The sequence below is a fragment of the Nycticebus coucang genome, chromosome 7 (assembly GCF_027406575.1).
Source record: "Nycticebus coucang isolate mNycCou1 chromosome 7, mNycCou1.pri, whole genome shotgun sequence".
In the NCBI taxonomy this organism is placed as follows: domain Eukaryota; kingdom Metazoa; phylum Chordata; class Mammalia; order Primates; family Lorisidae; genus Nycticebus; species Nycticebus coucang.
This window is the reverse complement of record NC_069786.1, coordinates 112,634,664-112,657,493: the sequence shown is the minus strand read 5'-3', so window position 1 is coordinate 112,657,493 and position 22,830 is coordinate 112,634,664. Positions and strand designations below refer to the sequence as shown.

Sequence of the window (22,830 nt, the reverse complement as noted above, 5' to 3'; positions counted from 1 at the left end):
TCCTACGGCTGCAAGGTGGTGGCTACTTTATGGTTTTTCTTCTCCTCAAAATGCACTCTCGTAAACAGAGATTTTTCTTTTCCTTTTTTTCCAGAGGTGACGCAATGTCCTCAAATACCACCACCACCCCCCTTAACGAAAAAGAAAGGGAAGGTGGGGCGGGGAAGCCTGGCAACCCCTCGTTCCACACAAGTCCATCCTCTCTCTTTGCTTCCAGTCTACCCTCTTCCAGCCTCTTCCCATCCCTTCCCTCCGCCCCCGAAAGTTTGACGACCGCAAAGGAAACCGAAAAAAAGTTCTCCTGCCCCGGCGCTGGCGCGCGATCAGCTTCTCTTTTGTTCGCCGCGAACCCACAGCCCCCGGTGACGTCGCCGGAGCTCGGGCCAATCGGCGCGCGGGCGGCGGCGGGAGGGGCGGGGAGTCGGGCGGGTCCCTCCTCCCCGGCTCCCGGGGCCCCGCGGGGGGAGGCAGGGGACCGTCCCATATAAGCCGCGGTGCTGCGGGATCCGCCGCCCGCGCCAGCCGTGTTGTACTGGGGGAGGAGAGGGAGCCCCCGGACGCGAGCAGGGAGAGGGGACAACTTCTGTGGTCTTCTCCATCCCCTCCGTCCCTCTACCCGTGCCCTTCCCCACCCTCGGGCCCCCACTTTCTAGGAAGCATTAACCCCCGGGAGGCACTGGAAGGGACTTTTCCCACAGGTTGTGAAGGGAACCAAACTTGGTGGCAACTTGCCTCCTGGTGAGGGCGTTTCCCCCCACTGCCTTCTCAAGATGCTCAGGGGTCCGGGGTCCGGGCTGCTGCTGCTGGCCGTCCTGTGCCTGGGGACAGCGGTGCCCTCCACCGGAGCCTCGAAGAGCAGGAGGCAGGCTCAGCAAATCGTTCAGCCCCAGGTCCCGGTGTCTGTCAGTCAGAACAAGCGTGAGTACTGTCCGCGGGCTGAACCAGGCGGCCTCGAGGCTGGGACCGCAAAGCCGACCCAAGTGGCGGCGAAGTTTTGCAAGCGCTTGTGCGCGGGCGTGCGCGCGCTTGGAGGATCCAGCTGTGCACACAAAAGGCTGTGGTTCTGAGTGGACAGGGTTCTGAGGGCCTGGGATAAGATTAGAGGGCAGGGGCTCTGCGATCTCCCCCAGTGTTCAGATCGTCCGTCAGTGAATTAATCAAAATTTACCCTCAAAAAGAAAATGATGTGTGTCTGTTAATTTTCCAGCTGAGACTAGTGTGATCCTTAACTGCTCCTTATTTTCTTTGTTACTAAATAATTGATTAAATATTTTCACAATGGGGGCGAGAAGAAGGTAGCTAAATAGCTATGTTGTTTCTAACTTGAAAGACATGTAATTGGTTCAGATTGGTTTGGGGCCCCTCAGAAAACTCCACCAAGGACAGAAATGGGAATTCCTTTCCCAGTTTTTGAAAGACACACCCTTCTTGGGCTAAAGGAAACTGCTTAAAGTTGTCCTTCTTGATTATGACTCCAAAAAAGCGTTGAAGTTTCTTGCAAGCTTTAAATTGCAATTTTAATTATCTGCCTTTCAAAGTGTTTCCATCTTTTTGATGTAGACCACTGGCCAAATGGAAATGACATCACTGTCTAACTTTTAGCTAAAAGAAAAAAACCGAAAAGGAAGACTAAAATATCCATGTGTACGAATTCTAGAAGCTAGTTTCTATATCTACATTTAATAGAATACTGCTTTTAAGTCTGCTGGTGTTCTAATAATTATTTTTCCGTGTTTGATACTCAGGGTGATCAATGAAGTTGTGCAAGAAAATTCCATAATTTGGAGAAAAGAAAGAGGGATAGAAATGTAATAACTTTTTTCTTCAATTATTTACAGCCGGTTGTTATGACAATGGGAAACACTACCAGATAAATCAACAATGGGAGCGCACCTACCTAGGCAATGCCTTGGTTTGTACCTGTTATGGAGGGAGCCGAGGTTTTAACTGCGAGAGCAAACCTGAACGTAAGTGGTGGGGAACCCTTCGGGTCAGGATCTTTTTGTTGTTGTTGTTGCAGTTTTTGGCCCGGGCTGGGTTCGAACCCACCATGCTCGGCATATGAGGCCTGCGCCCTACTCCTTGAGCCACAGGCTCTGCCCTGGGTCAGGATCTTTTAATAGATGAAGGGGTGCTTGTTAATTAAACTTTCCATTAGTGAGTAAAAAATGCATACACCATCTTTCTAATAGAATTACCTGTCATTTTCTCTTTGTGAACATTTCATAACTGCTGATATTTGCTTTTCATGTGCTTTTACCTCTAAAGCAAAGAAACAAATCTATCCCAAGCCAGTGCCCAGAGTCGTCTTTTTCTTTGATTCTCCCAAAGTTTTGGATGAGAAAATGAAAGATTTTTGTGTGTCCTCCCTCAAAAAAACATTTCAATTACAAAACATTAATATATTAGAAAGTAGTTTCGAATCTTAACTGTAAGATTATGGCCCCAAAACTGCTTTACACACCCTATTGTAAAGTGATTTGTCAGCTGCAGTTAACACAAGACCACTGGCCACTTCCAAGTTCTTCCAGTGGTTCTTTAGGACCATTAGTATGTTTCTTATAAACCACAGCAACTTCATCAGAGAAGCACAGGTCAGGCTCAAACACAAATAACAGAATTAACTAGTGTCAATACCTAGTGGGAGGTGAAGTCCCAAATTGTTTGCTTTTTATGTGGACCTTGTTTTGACTTCCGCTGGGGTTAAAGATTAGAATCTTCACAATCTAACCTTGTCAGAAGGCGGTGCTTTATATGGCTTTTTCCTAAGTACCAGAGGATTCTTTACAATATGAATTAACTTACAGAAAACTGAAGGACTTGTCACAAGTCAAATACTGTGGCCTTATTAGGACCAAGTGTAAAGTCTGTTTCTCTGACTTGAATTTAAACTTTCAGGCGTACCATGCTACTCGTAGAAATACAAAAGTGGGTTTTCCTTTGGATGGGATTAGGGGGCTAGAAAAGGTTTTTACCTAAGCAAGGCTTATGTGGACTTTTCCTCTCCTCGCAGCTGAAGAGACTTGCTTTGACAAGTACACTGGAAACACCTACCGCGTGGGTGACACTTATGAGCGCCCTAAAGACTCCATGATCTGGGACTGTACCTGCATTGGGGCTGGGCGAGGGAGAATCAGCTGCACCATTGCAAGTAAGGAAATCATTATGTAAAATGATGCTAAAATATCATAAATAAGAATTTGTCTATTACCGTCACCATCACTTTCTGTTATCCATGACTGGATAGTTTGTGATTTATCTCTGGTTACCAGGTATTTTGATGTGGTCACCCAACTGGTTCCTGTGCTTCTTGAGGATACATATGAGCACAGATATAATCAGTGTTTAATATGTGTGGATTTGAGTATGTGTGTGTGTGTGTGCATCATATAACCAAATAGATCTCTTGGGATCCATTTCAGTAAGAAGTTGCTCATTTTAAATTACTTGGACATTGTTGAGCCAGATTGATCATGTGACTCTGCAGTGCTTAGGAAGATATTCATGATGAGTGAATCAGCCATGTTTTTGTCTGCTCTTGTTATTTGCAATACAAAAACCTCCTGCATCTCACAGAAACAGTTTCTCTGTAACCAATAGGTTATGCCCAAGAAACAGATCTCAATATTCCTAAGAATAATAATTAGTCCAAGTATTTTCTAAGGAACCTTGGAGACTGGGATGACTCATCAACTCTAGTTAAGCTAAGGAAGTCTTTCCAAGATGATTCACTGGGTTACCAATAGATTCTATTAACATAGCATTTAATTATTTAAATCCATCCTTGAATATAAGTCATCTTAAAGTCTTCTGTTTAAAGAAATATTAATCCCTTGTGAATAGACCCAGTCAACTTTCCTGATACTTAATGTTAGGTTTTATCCAAGTTTATTGGCAAATGTCAAGAGTCAATGGTGCATAGTGTTTATAATCTAGTGGACAATTTGGCCTTTGAATGTGCCTTTGGGCTTAACAGCCTAGAAAACTACCAAGATTTTCACAGTTTATATGTATATGCCTGGTTGCTTCCCAACCAAATGACATTTCTATCCTAGGGTAAAATAGGAGTTCTTCATACTCCCAAAGGAGTGGCTTGCTTGCCTGATGTGTGGCCTTTTCATTGAATTAGTCTCAGGCTCAACCTGCTGTGTCTAAGAAGAGGCCATGCATCTGAGGCTTGCTTTTCTGTGTAGGACCTAATTTCCTGTGATCTGTTTGGAGAACCAGAATTTATGACCTCTTTTTTGCCATTCAGATGTCTCTGTTTTCCCTTGTGCTTTAAGCAACACATGTAATTGAATAGACCCAAAGTGACCAGACCTGTTAACTTTCCCCCAGTCTCTGTTGAAAAATTTCTTCTCCAGGTCTCAGCTTTGCCCAACCTTAGTCCTATGGTGGATGAAACATGAGACTTACTTTTTTTTTGTTGTTGTTCTACTCTCTCCTAACACTTGCTTTATACTTCCAACAGACCGCTGCCATGAAGGGGGTCAGTCCTACAAGATTGGTGACACCTGGAGGAGACCTCATGAGACTGGTGGTTACATGCTAGAGTGCGTGTGCCTTGGGAATGGAAAAGGAGAATGGACCTGCAAGCCCATAGGTATGTGACTGTCAGGAGCCCACAGTGGCTGGGGACGCACATGTGTAACATGTGAACCAAAATCACATCTACGGGGACAGGAGGCCTGAATTCCAGTCAAAAAAATAAAGAAATGAGAATTTCATTTGAAATAATGAAATGGTATATAATGCATAGTCTTCTTAATGGAATTAGATCATAAAGGACTAACCACATATAGAAATCCTAAGTTTGTTTCAAAAGCCCAGAAAGGTAAGAAGAGTTGAGAGTTTTAGGACGGAATCATTACTCTTGCTTAATATTTGATCTCAGCGTCTCTTTGGTCAAGATAAATTTTATTTAAAAGAAAAAAATGAGACTTTTGACGTAATTCTTTATGAAGTGGACTGGACCAAAATGCAAAATCATGTGTGCTCTGTCACCTGTTGGTAACTTCTTTTCAAATTAGAAATCATGGAGCTTCTTTTGGCCTTGATCCTAACTTGAACTGTATAGGGGCTAAGTCCAAAAGCTTCTGGCTATGAATTTTACTGTTTCCTTCCTGCTAATCCAGAGGTTTTCATTTGTTTTGCTTTATCTCTGTTTCTATAGAAATCCACATTTTTAAATACCTTTCTTGTCACTTCATTAGACCATTCAAAACGCACAATTGGTCATTCACAATTAAGACTGGAATTTTGCAACTATAATCTCCACAGACTAGATACATACATAGATCCTTGTTACTCAGAATGCTCGTGTGAAGCTTGCGACTAGCTGAAAATATGCAGCCCATGTACTTATTAGGAAAATGGAATTTCTGCCTGCCAACTCAGCCTGAGCTTTCTTTTGCTTTGGCTACTTACTGTGTGCTCAGATGTAGGGTGTGCCTTTCTTTCTGAACAGAGTGCCACTTATGAAAAAATGTGGCTGAGTTTTTGCTTACACACACATTTTAAATTACAGAGAGACTGGACAATTCAAACGAACCCTTTTTTCTGTTTTTCTTCCACTTTTCCCTACAGCGGAGAAATGTTTTGATCATGCTGCTGGGACTTCCTATGTTGTTGGGGAAACCTGGGAAAAGCCTTACCAAGGCTGGATGATGGTGGATTGTACTTGCCTGGGAGAAGGCAGTGGACGCATCACTTGTACCTCCAGAAGTATGTTTTAGATTTTTGTGTTACAGATTAAGCCAAGTATTGTCTTCTGGATTCCTAGAGAGAATTGTAATATTGTGTCACTTAGAACATACCCAATACACCAATGTGCTTTGGTAAATTTGGGATTTCAAGAAAAATTCCATGACCAACTTATTCTGCATTTTCAGAGAAGATTAAATAAATAAAAAATAAATCTCAGTTCAGTAAGGTCTTAGAATATCAGCTGTATGTACTAAAAAAGAACTTTGATATTTTTACAAGTGCCAAATGTGTCATAGACCTGAAGATTAATCTACATTATTACTGAGGTATTTTTCAAGTGTTAAGAGCAAAGGAATCATTAAAATAATATGCAAGTGCATTTTTTGGCACATGATGCTATTGCTATAAGCTCTAAAGGCTGAAGTTTCTTTCTATGTTTGAAATTTAATTAAGACATATTCATTAGCAACACTGATGGAAACAAAATGTGTTTATCCCATAGGTTAAAATGATTTGTCTACTCTGGAGTTAAGGATGGTGTCTCTTACCTAAAGCGTTTATTAATGTTGTAAAGAAGCTGGCCTCAGGCATCTTTACTATTGGAAGATTGTCTTGAGGTCTGATTACCTCCTAGTTTGAAAGCTCCTCTTTTGGACTTTCAAATTAATAGCAGCTACAGAGTTTGGTGAAGCAAAACAGCTGAGAACTGTTGGTGTTAAAAATAAATGAAAATCAAATCTAAATATTTTGAACATATTTCGTTCATCTAGTTTAAAATATTTAACTATTTTAAAATAGCCATCCCCCAAATTTGAATTCTCTACAAACAAAAAATAAGCATGGTGTTTTGGGAAATCAGCAATTAACACCTTCATTCAAATTTCCATTCTTATGGCAGGTCAATGTGGGTGTGTACTTGTATGAACATTACAACTGTGTAATTATTTTGTCTCTAACTTAACAATCCCAGTAGTGTCAGAACCACAAATTAGATACTCTGTACTTAAATTGTAGCAAAGATGGATTGTAATTTAAATAATCTATTTGACAGATAAATGAACACAGAGATTAAGGGTAATTTACTTACAAATTATCATTCTACCTCAATAATACTACCTTTCCATTGGAGGACCAACCCTGAAGAATTTTGTTAGTGATTTTTAAATGCTGTAGGTGTTGGGGGTAGGGGGAGAGGAGATAATGTGTTAGTCAAAGACATCATTAGTCCCTGAATTTGTATAGCTCCTTTGGAGCAGTTAGTAGGGACCCTTTGAGACTTGTTTGCCTCCCTTAGTTTTCTAAAGAAAGCTCTCTATTGAAATGTGGGCCATATACAGAAATTACTAAGAGAAAGCCTGGGAGAGCCTGAGAAGGAAAAAGACAGAATGATAGAGGGTCAGAGAATGAATCTGGTTAAAAGAACGGTGTAAAAACTATATACATATATACACTTAAAAAAAGTAATGGAAGATAATTATAAAGGTTTTGGTAGAACTAAACTAAACCATGCACTCCCTCTCCACTGTACCAAATGTCATCTCATCGTTCAGCACCAGAACAGAATACGAACATGTCACCAAAAATTGGGTTGCCAAGCATTCAAGTGCCATCCAGCATGACATTTCTAGGTTTGAATCGACCACTTAGCACTCTCAAACTGATTGACGTATTTAAATGCTTCCTGTGTGACACAGACAGGTGCAACGATCAGGACACGAGGACATCCTATAGAATCGGCGATACTTGGAGCAAGAAGGACAGCAGAGGCAACCTGCTCCAGTGCCTGTGCACCGGCAACGGCAGAGGGGAGTGGAAGTGTGAGCGGCACGCCTCTCTGCAGACCACGGCCACTGGTGAGGCACGGGGCAGACCGGCCCCAAACGGGGAAGCAGGGCAGGAAATGTTCCTGCAAATCCCTCTGTCCCTCGGCATGCCATTTGAGGATAAATTGCAGTGTTGTAGCTGCTGGGTTCAGATCATCTACAGATTATTAGTTGTTATGACTTTTTTTAATGCCAAGTTTTAAATTTTGGATAAAATACTTAGGTGGCGAAAAACCAGATGTAATTCTAATATTTAAAAGAATGCTAATTTAAAATAATCTACCGTAAAGAGATACACACACACCCATCCACTCACACCTCTATTATGAATCTCTAAAGTTCATTTAAGAGAAAATGGGAGAGTTCTGATTATTTATATGACTACTTGGTGGTTCTGCTAGGAAAAGGGAAAAAAAGACATCTGTTCTTCTGCAAAATGGAATAGACTTCCTTCTCCTGACAGTCAGTTCTTCTTGTAGTGATAGCGGTCCTTCAGCAAAACCGGCTGCGTTCCATAAAATAATCGTTCTTATCACGTATTGGCCCTCACTTTCCACTTTCCCTTTACGATCATCTCTCCACACATTGGCATTCAAAATTTCAGAAATTCAGAGGGGTCTGAAAGATTGAAATGAAAGACACTATATCTACGTATTGTTTTTAAAGCAGTTTAATCATTTCTGGTACAAGAGTAAGATTTTTACATAATAAATGATTTGTTAAAGCCTGAAGAAAGAAATATGGCAATCAAGGGTCTGTCCTTCCTCTGTTATTATTTTTAGTATGTTTTGATCACATTTTTGATCTTCCAGCATTTCTGTTCAGCCTCTCAGAACTTAGTCATTGAACTAAATATTTATTTGGATTTTCCTCCTTTTGATTAGCTTTTAATTTTGCCCTGACCGCTTGGGAAGGTGAGCAAGGTTAGATTCCGTAAAATTTTTGAGTTATTTGATTATCATCAACAAAATTGCTGCTGATTCCCTCAAAATATAAATCGTAATTCACTGAAATAGAGGAAATGGGTCATGGGGAATTAAATGTGGGTAAACATTTTAAAATTTTTAGTTATTTTTATTAATATTACTAATACTGAAGAGTGTCCATTGTTCAAAAAAGTTTGAGAAAGATTAAGTTAAACACAATGGAACCTCCTTTACAAGGTCTGTGTATTCCTCTACACTGTGGCTTTCTGAGGGGAGTGACTAGGGACAGATGTGTTCCCAACTCGTTTGATCTGGAGATTCTTGGTCAGTGGAGTATCTCTGGGTTCTAGAGTTCAGCAGAACTTAGGGAGATGCTAGACTCCATCTCCCCGTCATTCTAGCATCACTCCTAACTCTGCTCTGGCTCTGGCCTTCAAAAGAACAGATTTTTTTTTTTTTTTCAATAGATCATGTTATGTATTTTCTTTTTTATTTTTTTATTCTTGGGGATTCATTGAGGGTACAATAAGCCAGGTTACACTGATTGCAATTGTTAGGTAAAGTCCCTCTTGCAATCATGTCTTGCCCCCATAAAGTGTGACACACACCAAGGCCCCACCCACCTCCCTCCTTCCCTCCTTCTGTTCCCCCTCCATAACCATAATTGTCCTCATATCAAAATTGAGTACATAGGATTCATGCTTCTCCATTCTTGTGATACTTTACTAAGAATAATGTCTTCCACGTCCATCCAGGTTAATACGAAGGATGTAAAGTCTCCATTTTTTTTAATGGCTGAATAGTATTCCATGGTATACATATACCACAGCTTGTTAATCCATTCCTGGGTTGGTGGGCATTTAGGCTGTTTCCACATTTTGGCGATTGTAAATTGAGCTGCAATAAACAGTCTAGTACAAGTGTCCTTATGATAAAAGGATTTTTTTCCTTCTGGGTAGATGCCCAGTAATGGGATTGCAGGATCAAATGGGAGGTCTAGCTTGAGTGCTTTGAGGTTTCTCCATACTTCCTTCCAGAAAGGTTGTACTAGTTTGCAGTCCCACCAGCAGTGTAAAAGTGTTCCCTTCTCTCCACATCCACGCCAGCATCTGCAGTTTTGAGATTTTGTGATGTGGGCCATTCTCACTGGGGTTAGATGATATCTCAGGGTTGTTTTGATTTGCATTTCTCTAATATATAGAGATGATGAACATTTTTTCATGTGTTTGTTAGCCATTCGTCTGTCGTCTTTAGAGAAAGTTCTATTCATGTCTCTTGCCCATTGATATAAGGGATTGTTGGCTTTTTTCATGTGGATGAATTTGAGTTCTCTATAGATCCTAGTTATCAAGCTTTTGTCTGATTGAAAATATGCAAATATCCTTTCCCATTGTGTAGGTTGTCTCTTTGCTTTGGTTATTGTCTCCTTAGCTGTACAGAAGCTTTTCAGTTTAATGAAGTCCCATTTGTTTATTTTTGTTGTTGTTGCAATTGCCATGGCAGTCTTCTTCATGAAGTCTTTCCCCAGGCCAATGTCTTCCAGTGTTTTTCCTATGCTTTCTTTGAGGATTTTTATGGTTTCATGCCTTAAATTTAAGTCCTTTATCCATCTTGAATCAATTTTTGTGAGTGGGTAAAGGTGTGGGTCCAGTTTCAGTCTTTTACATGTAGACATCCAGTTCTCCCAACACCATTTATTGAATAGGGAGTCTTTCCCCCAAGGTATGTTCTTGTTTGGTTTATCAAAGATTAGGTGGTTGTAAGATGTTAGTTTCATTTCTTGGTTTTCAATTTGATTCCAAGTGTCTATGTCTCTGTTTTTGTGCCAGTACCATGCTGTCTTGAGCACTATGGCTTTGTAGTACAGACTAAAATCTGGTATGCTGATGCCCCCAGCTTTATTTTTGTTACAGAGAACTGCCTTAGCTATACGGGGTTTTTTCCGGTTCCATACAAAACGCAGAATCATTTTTTCCAAATCTTGAAAGTACGATGTTGGTATTTTGATAGGAATGGCATTGAATAGGTAGATTGCTTTGGGAAGTATAGACATTTTAACAATGTTGATTCTTCCCATCCATGAGCATGGTATGTTCTTCCATTTGTTAATATCCTCTGCTATTTCCTTTCTGAGGATTTCATAATTTTCTTTATAGAGCTCCTTCACCTCCTTCGTTAGGTATATTCCTAGGTATTTCATTTTCTTTGAGACTATGGTGAAGGGAGTTGTCTCCTTAATTAGCTTCTCATCTTGACTGTTATTGGTGTACACAAAGGCTACTGACTTGTGGACATTGATTTTATATCCTGAAACATTACTGTATTTTTTGATGACTTCTAGGAGTCTTGTGGTTGAGTCTTTGGGGTTCTCTAAGTATAAGATCATGTCATCAGCAAAGAGGGAGAGTTTGACCTCCTCTGCTCCCATTTGGATTCCCTTTATTTCCTTGTCTTGCCTAATTGTATTGTCTAGAACTTCCAGCACTAAATTGAATAGTAAAGGTGACAGAGGACAACCTTGTCTGGTTCCAGTTCTAAGAGGAAAAGCTTTCAATTTTACTCCATTCAGTAAAATATTGGCTGTGGGTTTGTCATAGATAGCTTCAATCAGTTTTCGAAATGTGCCACCTATGCCTGTACTCTTCAGTGTTCTAATTAGAAAAGGATGCTGAATTTTATCAAATGCTTTTTCTACATCTATTGAGAGGATCATGTGATCTTTATTTTTGCCTCTGTTAATATGGTGGATAACGTTTACAGACTTGCGTATGTTAAACCAGCCTTGCATCCCTGGGATGAAGCCTACTTGATCATGATGAATGACTTTTTTGATGATAAGCTGTAATCTATTGGCTAGGATTTTGTTGAGAATTTTTGCATCTATGTTCATGAGTGAGATTGGTCTGAAATTCTCCTTTTTGTTTGGGTCTTTTCCTGGTTTTGGTATCAGGGTGATGTTTGCTTCATAGAATGTGTTGGGGAAGATTCCTTCCTCCTCAATTTTTTGGAATAATTTCTGCAGTACAGGAATAAGCTCTTCCTTGAAGGTTTGATAGAATTCTGGAGTGAAGCCATCTGGACCAGGGCATTTTTTGGTTGCAAGATTTTTTATTGTTTCTTTGATCTCAGTGCTTGAAATTGGTCTGTTCAGGAGCTCTATTTCTTCCTGGCTGAGTCTAGGGAGAGGGTGTGATTCCAAATATTGATCCATTTCCTTCAGATTGTCAAATTTCTGGGCATAGAGTTTCTGGTAGTATTCAGAGATGATCTCTTGTATCTCTGTGGGATCAGTTGTTATTTCCCCTTTATCATTTCTGATTGAGGTTCCTAGAGATTTTACTTTTCTATTCCTCGTTAGTCTGGCCAGTGGTTTATCTATTTTATTTATTTTTTCAAAAAACTAACTCCTGTTTCATTAATTTTCTGAATGATTCTTTTGTTTTCAATTTCATTGATCTCTGATTTGATTTTGGATATTTCTTTTCTTCTACTGAGTTTAGGCTTAGATTGTTCTTCTTTTTCCAATTCCATAAGATCTCTTGTGAAATTGTTGATGTGCTCTCTTTCTGTTTTTCGAATGTAGGCATCTAAAGCGATGAATTTTCCTCTCAAAACTGCTTTTGCAGTATCCCACAGGTTTTGGTAGCTTGTGTCTTCATTGTTGTTATGCTCAAGGAAGTTAATGATTTCGTGTTTTATTTCTTCCTTCACCCATCTGTTATTCAACAGAAGATTGTTTAGTTTCCATGCCTTTGGGTGGGTTTGAGAATTTTTATTAGAGTTGAGTTCCACCTTTAGTGCCTTATGGTCTGAGAAGATACAAGGTAAAATTTCAATTCTTTTGATTCTGTTGATATTTGTTTTGTGTCCCAGGATATGATCAATTTTGGAGAATGTTCCATGGGGTGATGAGAAGAATGTATATTCTTTATCTTTGGGATGGAGTGTTCTATATGCGTCTATCAAGCACAGTTGTTCTAGGGTCTCATTTAAGTCTCTTATATCCTTGTTTAATTTCTGTTTAGAGGATCTGTCCAGCTCTGTAAGAGGAGTGTTAAGGTCCCCTGTTATTATGGTATTATCAGATATCATATTGCTCAGACTGAGTAAGGTCTGTTTCAAGAATCCGGGAGCATTTAAATTGGGTGCATAGATATTTAGAATTGAAATGTCTTCTTGTTGTATTTTTCCCTTGACTAATATAAAGTGACCATCTTTGTCTTTTTTGACTTTAGTTGCTTTAAATCCACATGTATCTGAAAATAAGATTGCAACTCCTCTTTTCTTCTGAATGCCATTTGCCTGGAAAATTGTCTTCCAACCCTTGACTCGGAGCTTTAATTTGTCTTTTGAAGCCAGGTGTGTTTCTTGCAGACAGTAAATGGATGGCTTGTGTTTTTTAATCCAGTCAACCAATCTATGTCTCTTCAGTGCGGAATTCAAGCCATTAACATTTATGGAGATAATTGATAAGTGTGGTAGTATTCTATTCGTCTTATTTTGTGAGAGTCCATTGCTTAGTTTTATCTTTTGCATCAGTGTGGAGGTTTGGTTCTGTCCTTTAATTTCTGAGTTCTCACTTTGCTGCTGATGCATTGTGGTGGTCAGTGTGCAGAACAGGTTGAAGTATTTCCTGTAGAGCTGGTTTTGTTGTGACGAATTTCCTCAATGTTTGTATATCCGTAAATGATTTGATTTCTCCGTCAATTTTGAAGCTTAGCTTAGCAGGGTACAGAATTCTGGGCTGGAAATTGTTCTGTTTAAGTAGATTAAAGGTAGATGACCATTGTCTTCTTGCTTGAAAAGTTTCATTAGAGAAGTCTGCGGTCACTCTGATGGATTTGCCCCTGTAGGTCAACTGGCGCTTACTCCTGGCAGCTTGCAGAATCTTTTCTTTTGTCTTGACTTTGGACAGGTTCATCACAATGTGTCTTGGAGAAGCTCGGTTAGAGTTGAGGCGACCTGGGGTCCGATATCCCTCTGAAAGCAGTGTGTCAGAATCTTTGGTGATATTTGGGAAATTTTCTTTTATAATATTCTCTAGTATGGCTTCCATTCCTCTGGGGCATTCTTCTTCCCCTTCTGGAATTCCTATAACTCGTATGTTAGAACGCTTCATAAAGTCCCATAATTCTGACAGTGAACGTTCCGCTTTCTCTCTCTTCTTTTCTGCCCCTTTTACTATCTGAGTTATCTCAAAAACTTTGTCTTCTACCTCTGAAATTCTTTCTTCTGCATGGTCTAACCTGTTGCTGATACTTTCCATTGCATCTTTAAGTTCCCTGATTGACTGTTTCAGTTCCTTCAGCTCTGCTATATCCTTTTTATATTCTTCATATCGTTCATCTCTGATTTGATTCTGTTTTTGGATTTCCTTTTGGCTATTTTCCACTTTATTAGCAGTTTCCTTCATTGTTTCCATCATTTCTTTCATTGTTTTCAACATGTGTATTCTAAATTCCCTTTCTGTCATTCCTAACATTTCTGTATAGGTGGAATCCTCTGCAGTAGCTACCTCATGGTCCCTTGGGGGGGTTGTTCTGGACTGGTTCTTCATGTTGCCTGGAGTTTTCTGCTGATTCTTCCTCATGGGTGATTTCTTTTATCTGTTTCCTTGCCCTAATTTTCCTTTCACTTCCTCTTGCTCTTTAAGTTCTGGTGCCTGTGGAAGTTGCAGGCGGGTTAAGACGGATTGAACACACGCGACCACTTGCCGGTTTTCCACTGTTTTAGTCTTCCTCTTGGGGTCCAGAAGTCTCTCGCTGACTCCCTGTATCCTCTCAGGGATGATGATAGGCAGATCCCACCAGCCAGAGATGCCTGGAGTCCTATATCCCCAGACTCACGGTGTCCAGATGCAAGGAAGCTGTTACTCGGCTGCCATCTTGCTCCGCCTCCAAAAGAACAGATTTTTAAAAGTTTAAAGGAAAGATTAACGTATTCTCTTGCATGACTCTGAAAGAAAGGTTGTCTTTAAAAGGATTGACTAGTTTTGGAAAGAAAAACCCACAGAATCACCAATAATCCCCAGGAGAAGTGAAACACAGAAGGAAGGAGCACAACTTGCTGAGGACCCAGGGCAGCTGCGCAGGGCACCCCTCACGATGTGTGGGAGGTGTCTGCTCTATCAAGTGGCAGGATAATGTCCGTTACTTAGAAATATGATCCCAGGAGCTCCAGAGGAGCTGGAGGATAGAGACTAATTGGTGAGCTTTTGTGGATTATTTCCAAGACAAAATGCAAAAGCTAATCAGAATGAAAGGGGCCTTTCTTTCTAGTTCCAGGCTAGAAACGACATAGATTTGAGAGTGATCTCTGGGAAGCCCCGAAGATCATGACTCCAGAAACCAGTTATCTTCTCTCCTCCAATTTTGTTTCCATCATTTCTCATGCCCATAGGACCTGGCTCCTTTGCAGATGTTCGAACACCCATTTACCAGCCCCAGCCCCACCCGCAGCCCGTCCCGTATGGCCACTGTGTCACAGACAGTGGTGTGATCTACTCTGTGGGGATGCAGTGGCTGAAGACACAGGGCAACAAGCAGATGCTTTGCACTTGTCTGGGCAATGGAGTCAGCTGCCAAGAGACAGGTATGTGCTGTCTTTCCAAGAATAGTACTGATGACTTCATTATTCAGTTTTTGGATGACAATACTTTAATGTGAAACAATAAATCAAATAAGAAAAGCATGTGATCTTACCATCCTGTGATAACAATCAGGGTTGGCATATCACATTTTCTTCCAGTCTTTTTAATTGATCTATTTTCTTTCCAGCCATGGGGATCACACTGTATACATTATCCTTATTTGTCTAAAATGTTATAAGATAATTGCTTTCTGAATAGCAGATCATCAATATTTCATACTGTGAATCTCAAACTTCAGCAGCTTTGTGACAGAAATGTCTTTCAGTAACCTAACACGTCTCCACTGTGCTTCGAATGTGGCAGTAACTACAGTAGAACACAGCTGACCACCTCCTGACACCGACCACCTCCTTAAGTTGACCTAATTTTCATAGAACAAACATGCACCACATGTACACACCAGTACAGTAGGCCTACTTCCTTATGTTGACCACCTCCATATGTGGACCAGTTTGTTACAGTCTCTCGGATGGTCAACTTTGGAGTTCTACTGGACAGCCATAAGATTTTGTACCTTGGCTTTATCCCCCTCACATATGAGTTGTGTGGCACAGACATTGTCATCCCCTCACGGCATCCTTTAAGCAGCATCCTTAATTGTATTAATATAGCTTCACAAATAGAGAAACTGAGGCATGACAGCAGAAACGGTGACATTTGCAGAAGCGCTCTGGTGTTGTTCTATCCACAGTAGATGTGGCTTACTGAGTACTGCATTTTAACTGAAATTAACCAGATGGCTTTTTCCTTTGAGGGCATGAGCTCAGTCTCTCATTTAAGCTATAAATTAGCAGCTGCTGGTGGGAGATAAAGTAGCTCTATTTACTGAGACTCTTTTGGTTATACTTGTAGCTGTAACCCAGACTTACGGTGGCAATTCAAACGGGGAGCCGTGTGTCTTACCATTCACCTACAATGGCAGGACTTTCTACTCCTGCACCACAGAAGGGCGACAAGATGGACATCTTTGGTGCAGCACAACTTCGAATTATGAGCAAGACCAGAAATATTCTTTCTGTACAGACCATACTGGTGAGTGTCTCAAGGGGAAACCGCAGCAGTGAGAAACACTCATCTTTCATGCCCCACTTTTATTTGCCAGCAGTCTAGCCATTAATTTTGAGGCTGCATGAGAAGCATCATTTTTGTTCAGTTTGGACCCAAGAGATATGGAGCTGATGTAGCAACTGAGGATCCTTCCATGTTCCCCAGCACCACTGGGAAAAGACACCAAGGGAAAAGCCTTCCAGTTCATTGATGTCAACGTACTGGGATTATGATGTGATTAAAGATGCTTGTGTTTTGAAATCAATAGGTGATTCCCACAAGGCTGAAAAAACACAGGATGGGTGTTTGAGCTCCTTTGCTTGTTTTCTGGTTAAAGCTATGATTTATTCAAAACTATCATTTAATCTTTGGAGGGTGGAGGTCTAGGAAAATGAGAGTGAAAATGGGACTTAAATCTATGCTGAAAGTGAAGACACTAGGAAGCTTAGAACCATGATGTCAGACCTGTATTATTCTGAGACAGGCAGATTGTCTGTGCATTAACTGCAGGGATCTGGCTGTCCCAGCACCTTTCTCTCTGTACATTGGGAAACTCAGTTGAAATCTCTTACTTCTTTTTTTGTGTATTGTCCTGGGCAGTTTTGGTTCAGACTCGAGGTGGAAATTCCAATGGCGCCTTGTGCCACTTCCCCTTCCTGTATAACAACCACAATTACACTGATTGTACTTCGGAGGGCAGACGAGACAACATGAAATGGTGTGGAACCACGCAGAACTATGACGCTGACCAGAAGTTTGGCTTCTGTCCCATGGCCGGTAAGAAGAAGCCCTTGTGGGGTTGCCTTTGTGGACAATCAGTCAGGGAGTTGAGACAGAAGACTGGAGTCCAGTTTTCTCCTATTTCACCCATTAAGACAATTTTGAGATGTCAGAAACTTTATGTGATATATATATGCTATGTTTTATCTTGTGCATAAGAATTGAGAAAATATTTATGATAATTGTTTGTATAATTTTTAAACCCTATTAACATGATTTAATGTCCAAAAATATATGACTACTATATAATAAAACTACTTATAGGTGTGGAAATATAAATTTGTACAGGTTTATCTATGTAAAGAACATACAGTTGAGCAGTTTAAAATGTTTAATGTATATATATAAATTTACATATATATTTATAAATATATATATGCATATATATACATATATAAACTGATGTAGTCACAAACCTACAATGTTGACACACGATTGATTATAGTTTGACTAGCATAAGACATGTCACTTAACAGTAACTACCAAAGTGACCAAAGCTCAATGTTTTCTGACATTAAAAAAAAAAAAAATTTCCAGTTTGTATAAATGGAGAAAGGGGAACTGCACCATGCATCATCACATGGAACATGAGGCAAAGATGAACCTTTATTTCTCTCCTTGCAGCAAAAGTAAATGTTGGGTTTAGAAGGAAAACCCACTATCACTTGAAATTTTATACCCAGACACGTGGTTTTTCTTTGGACCCATTGAATAAGTTGAAACTAGGAAAAATTACAAAGTAGTAATCAAATCCAGGCTTCTAGAACAGTGCTGATCCTTTGTAAGAATGTGTCAACATTGCCTTAGTTTAACATTCCCTAGCCCTTCCTGTAACATAGCTCACCTGTGGACTCTAATTTTCTTTCTCCAGGGTATAAATTTTGCCTCTGTCTAAAAGCACTTAGATTTCTTTGAGCCACACGAGTGGCTTTGAGCAGATGGGACTGATCATACTTCACACGTGTCTGTTTAGACCTGCGATTGTTTATCAAGCACACTTCTCTTCTGTTTCCAACAGCCCACGAGGAGATCTGCACGACCAACGAAGGGGTCATGTATCGCATTGGAGATCAGTGGGACAAGCAGCACGACATGGGCCACATGATGCGGTGCACCTGTGTTGGGAATGGTCGTGGGGAGTGGACATGTGTTGCCTACTCGCAGCTCCGAGGTACGCTGGTTTATTAATGAAAACATTTGAGAGCCCAAAGTGCACAAGGAAAACAGACTTCCATGTGAAAACTGACAGTTTGCCAAAAACAGGGGAAGAAATACACAAGGCCACTCCAATCCTCGTCTGCTGTGCTGGACAAGTTTTGCCTGTCAGACAGCCAGCTGAGAAAGGCTGGCACGGCAATGCCAAGGTTCTGAAACATTCCCGGGATGTGAGTACTCAGGCTGAGCCAAAACGATGACTCCAAAGGCGAGAACATGAGCATTTATCCCTTTGAGCTTTAGGTGATGCCACTGGCTTCATGTCTAGAAATGATCAAATAATTTCTTTAACTAAAATTAGGTTCTTACAGATCCAAATTTAAGGAGACAGATATATAGGGAGATGTATTTTCTTTCTTCAGATTAGTTTTCCCCCTTGTACTCAGTTATATGATATGAGGAGGTATTCATTTATTAAACGAATTCATTTCTTAAAACCATCTTAGTTTTCCATTTGAAAAGTAATATCTCGGTATAACCATCAGCTAATAAATAGTAGCTAGCGTGTAGATTATTGGCCTGAATCTGTTCTCCTTTGTGGTGTCCTATAGGCAGCAGAACCCAGGAGCAATATTTACATATGAGGTTGCAGAGCTGACAGGGACCTAATCAGGTGGACAGATCAACTCCTCCTCTTACAGATGAAGCTGCCCTTGAGAGGGAAAATCACTCTCAGAATCTTTCTGAGAGTGAGGAGGAGAGTTGGGCTAATTCCTGTTAACTGTCTCTTCCCCCATAGCCCATTCCAGAGACCAAACCAGACCACTACACCCTGTGGGGTGGTGTATACATGTGTCTAATCTTCTTATTTATCACATGCAAGGAGAGATACAAGGAAATTATCAAATCAGCAAGAACTTTTCAGAGAGTAAGACACATATTTGTTTAAAAATTGGCTTTTCACAAGAAGGTATATTTTACCATATTCTTCAGTTAGGAATACTTAAACCTCTACAACATTTACGAGTGTATGGGAGAGAATTGTTTTAGCAAAAAATTGTATTACTGACTAAGGTGTGAAAAAAGTTTGTTCTTTGCCAGCTGAAAAGTTATTTTAGTGGAATGTGTTGATGGTTAACTGAAAGGAACTATATTCTTTGAAAAGCATAATTTCTTTTATTTTATCAGTGGAACTTAACAAAGAAATTTCTCACCCATCCAACTGTTTCCTAAACAGACCAGTGCATTGTTGATGACATTACTTACAATGTGAACGACACGTTCCACAAGCGTCACGAAGAGGGACACATGTTGAACTGTACATGCTTTGGTCAGGGCCGGGGCAGATGGAAGTGCGATCCTGTAGGTAAGCAGCCCCATCTCCCTAGAAGAGTTTGGAGACAGAAGATGGTCAGCGAGTTTCAGGCGGGAAAACCTATGTGATGTTTCATGACTGAAGGTGGCTTCAGTCAGCTGCTTGGAAAGAGCTTTGCAAAGTCTTGTAATCCTGAACCAATACAGAATCTTGATACTTGTAGTCATCTAGTTTTTGCCAAATTTGGTGATGAATGCAGGTTGGTTGCAATTGAAGGGAGTTCATTCTCTGCTTCTGAATCATAAAGACAGTCCACGTTATGAAAAGAAATTTGCCTCGGCTGACTTTGCAAAAACAGAAGCAAAGGATTATGCCAGGAAATACTCCAAAATACTCTGGTTTTTTTGGCTATCCTTCATAATAGAACTGAGCAAACAGTGAAGGTGGAGAGGCTTAAAAGAGTTATGATATCAGCGCTCCAAAGTTTGAGGTAAAATCCATTAATATGCCTTTACTAGGGGAGAGAGGCCGCTCACTGCGAAAACGCCAATAACATCAGTTGGTTTGATGTGAGGGAGAGAAGCCTGAGAGATTTTCTTAGAAACTGCTCAGAACTACTTGTAGTGAAAATCTAGTTCATTCATTTAAGTGTAAAATGAAGTTTCTCTGAATTTTGAGAAATAAAGAGAACAAAATTGTTACAGATTTTTTTCCCTTGCTTAATCAAATTAATCAAATAGTAAGCTACTTGCATTAAAATGAGCAAAGGCACTCTCTAATTTTTCCTCAAATTACTGTCAACATATACTGAAATCTAAATCTTTACTTTTTTTTTTAGAAATATTACCCTTTTAGAAAACTAAAAATCCCTCCTAATGGGTATATTTTTACCATTAATTGTCCTGTAAAATAGAGGATATGAACAGAATGTTTTTTTTTTTTTTTTACTGCATGTATCTGTAAGGACAGTTGTACATTTCTAGTCAAACTCAGAATGTATGCCCTAGCACACTAAAAGGAAATTTGTAGCCGTAAGTCTTCAAGGATGTTTATCTTTTCTTTGCATATATGTTAGACCAATGCCAGGATTCAGAGACCCGGACGTTTTATCAAATTGGAGACTCGTGGGAAAAGTACGTGCATGGTGTCAGATACCAGTGCTACTGCTATGGCCGTGGCATCGGGGAGTGGCACTGCCAGCCTTTACAGACCTACCCAGGTTAGTAACGCTATTTTTTTTGCAAATAGAGAACTGCCAGTGGGTATAGCAACAGTGTGTCTTAATACTCTCCCGCCTAAGTTGAAGTCTCTCTCTCGCCCACCCTTTTCTCCTATCACTCTCCAATCAGCATCTGAATTTTGGACCAAAATGATTTTCCTTTCTCCCTCTATTAAGCAAAAGATTGGGAAGGATATGTATAATTTTATTTCTTAACACTAGAACATTCCATTAGGTTAAAACACTCTGACTAATCTTATCTCACATCCATACATGGAAATAGAAAATCATGAAGTAAGTTATCCCTGGGAGTAAAGAGTTGGGGTTTATGTGATGGTTCTTAACAGAGAAGTTGCCCAGAGACTTGGTGTGAAATACAACCTAAGTATGTGTTCATTCAGCATGTCATCTAAGGCCTCTTTGTGTCAAACTTTTCATTTGTTTAATCAGTTGGAATCTGGAACACAATATCCTGAGCCAATTGTTGAGTAACTTGGTCAACTTTCTGCCCACACAGTTCAAACACTTTCAGATGTTTACTACTTGGATGTTTCAGGTTGCAAAGACATAATGCCTATCTAAATGTTAGACATTTAAATGTTAATTCACTTTTTTTGGAAAAAAATGTTTTAATACTTATTATATCACTGAGTGATTATAATAAGATGTGTTGTGAAAGGCTCATTTCAGTGTCAGTTATTAGAACTACTCCTGGGATACAAAGTCTCCAAGATCTCCATTAGCTTTAGACTTAAACCGTGGCCCACATTCAGAAACAAAAAGAGAGATTTTTAAGGCATCAGAATCTGCACGTGAAAGAAATTAAGGTTAAATTAAGTCAGTCCTTCTGTGGTGGGATAGGAAATTCACTGTTACAGAGAACGAGCTACGGCATGATTTGACTGATGCCAAAGTTCACGCCTCATCTCCTCATCTGCCATGTGAGGACACTGTGGCTGATTACCTTCAAAGTTCCTTTCAGCAGTCATTATCCTAAATTCCAACGACACAGAAGTACCCTTTCTAGGAACTTTGAAGAGTCTGCTCTTCGCAACCCTTAGACAATGTCAGGGCCAGGGAAGGTAACTTTGATGTCGAAGCTTCACAGGACAGATCGACCAACCTCTTAAATAGTATTTCTTGGTGGATTTGAGTGTAGGAATCACTTCAAAAATATATTTTTTAATTTAATATATATTTAAATCTGATTCTAGAAGTACTATAAATTCAGAAAGTATATAATTGGGTTTGTTTGTTTAAATGATGCAACCAACTTATGAAGAATGCTCTTTGGTTTCTATGTTTATGTTTGTTATTGGTGTGGCAATTTACTGAAAACTGTGTCCTCCTGAATGATTTAGAGAGATTATTTATCTCTCTTTTCAAATAAGCCTGCCCACAGAGCTACTTCCTGGAAATGCTTAGATGGACACGGTAGAGCTCAAATCTGGATGGGAAGGAGTCCTTCAGTGTTGGAGTTTTGTGTGTTGATCTTTTTCCTATTCTCTAAAAAGGGTAATAGCAAAAGAGAACGAGGCGATTTAGGGGAGCAGGGACTGACATTTGACCTTGGATTTGCTCTTTGGTGCTTGGATGTATATCTGGTTGCCCAGTGGCTCGTGCCGGGCATGTGGGGCTTTTACAAGTGTGGTCAGAATAAAGCACTAACAGATACCAATAGCTTGTCTCTGAGCCTTGCCCTGTTTGTTCCTCCTGCAAAGGACTCGGTGGAGTTGTTCAAACGAACAGAAGATAAGAGGCATTCGGTTTGTCAATCAGCAACTCGGAAAGCACAGATCTCAGCAAATTAAATAGAGAAAAAGGACTGGGTCAAAAAAATCATGAATGTTTAACTTTTCCAGGGTCACCATGACTGGAAATTACCTGTTTTGACCTTATTTTAAGCTATCGTTAAAAATGTAGATATTTTATTGTGTCCCTAATTTACCCTTTTATAGTTAGTTTGATCAGACTGTAGAAATTTCACAGTGGTAATTGCTGTATTGCATATGCCAGTTATGTTAATTTAAAAAGTTATACCAACTACCTAGTAGCAAAAGGATTATCAGAAGTTTAAATCTGAATAATATAAATGATGTTGTAATGTTTAACTTTTCTATTTTCAAATTATATGCAGTTTAGGCCAGAGCATAACAGTAATAGGAATAGAATTGACCTAACAAATGCCTGACAAATCTCTTGATTCCTGG

General features: G+C 39.9%; 1 protein-coding gene across 21 annotated transcripts in view; it reads left to right on the top strand.

Moving 5' to 3' along the window:
• Positions 1-477: 477 nt before the first annotated feature.
• Positions 478-22,830, top strand: part of FN1 (fibronectin 1) — a 72,258-nt gene continuing 49,905 nt past the window's right edge. For 11 of the 21 annotated variants that reach the window (XM_053598205.1, XM_053598202.1, XM_053598200.1 and 8 more), the window contains exons 1-12: positions 495-918; positions 1,839-1,967; positions 3,014-3,151; positions 4,472-4,603; positions 5,587-5,724; positions 7,401-7,559; positions 14,855-15,046; positions 15,957-16,136; positions 16,752-16,928; positions 17,950-18,102; positions 19,324-19,452; positions 20,477-20,620. In XM_053598205.1, the coding sequence (XP_053454180.1) occupies positions 771-918; positions 1,839-1,967; positions 3,014-3,151; positions 4,472-4,603; positions 5,587-5,724; positions 7,401-7,559; positions 14,855-15,046; positions 15,957-16,136; positions 16,752-16,928; positions 17,950-18,102; positions 19,324-19,452; positions 20,477-20,620 (1,819 nt within the window). In that variant the 5' untranslated portion in view covers positions 495-770. Of the gene's footprint in view, positions 919-1,838; positions 1,968-3,013; positions 3,152-4,471; positions 4,604-5,586; positions 5,725-7,400; positions 7,560-14,854; positions 15,047-15,956; positions 16,137-16,751; positions 16,929-17,949; positions 18,103-19,323; positions 19,453-20,476; positions 20,621-22,830 lie in introns of all 21 variants that reach the window. The other 10 variants (XM_053598192.1, XM_053598188.1, XM_053598201.1 and 7 more) reach the window with 3 other exon arrangements.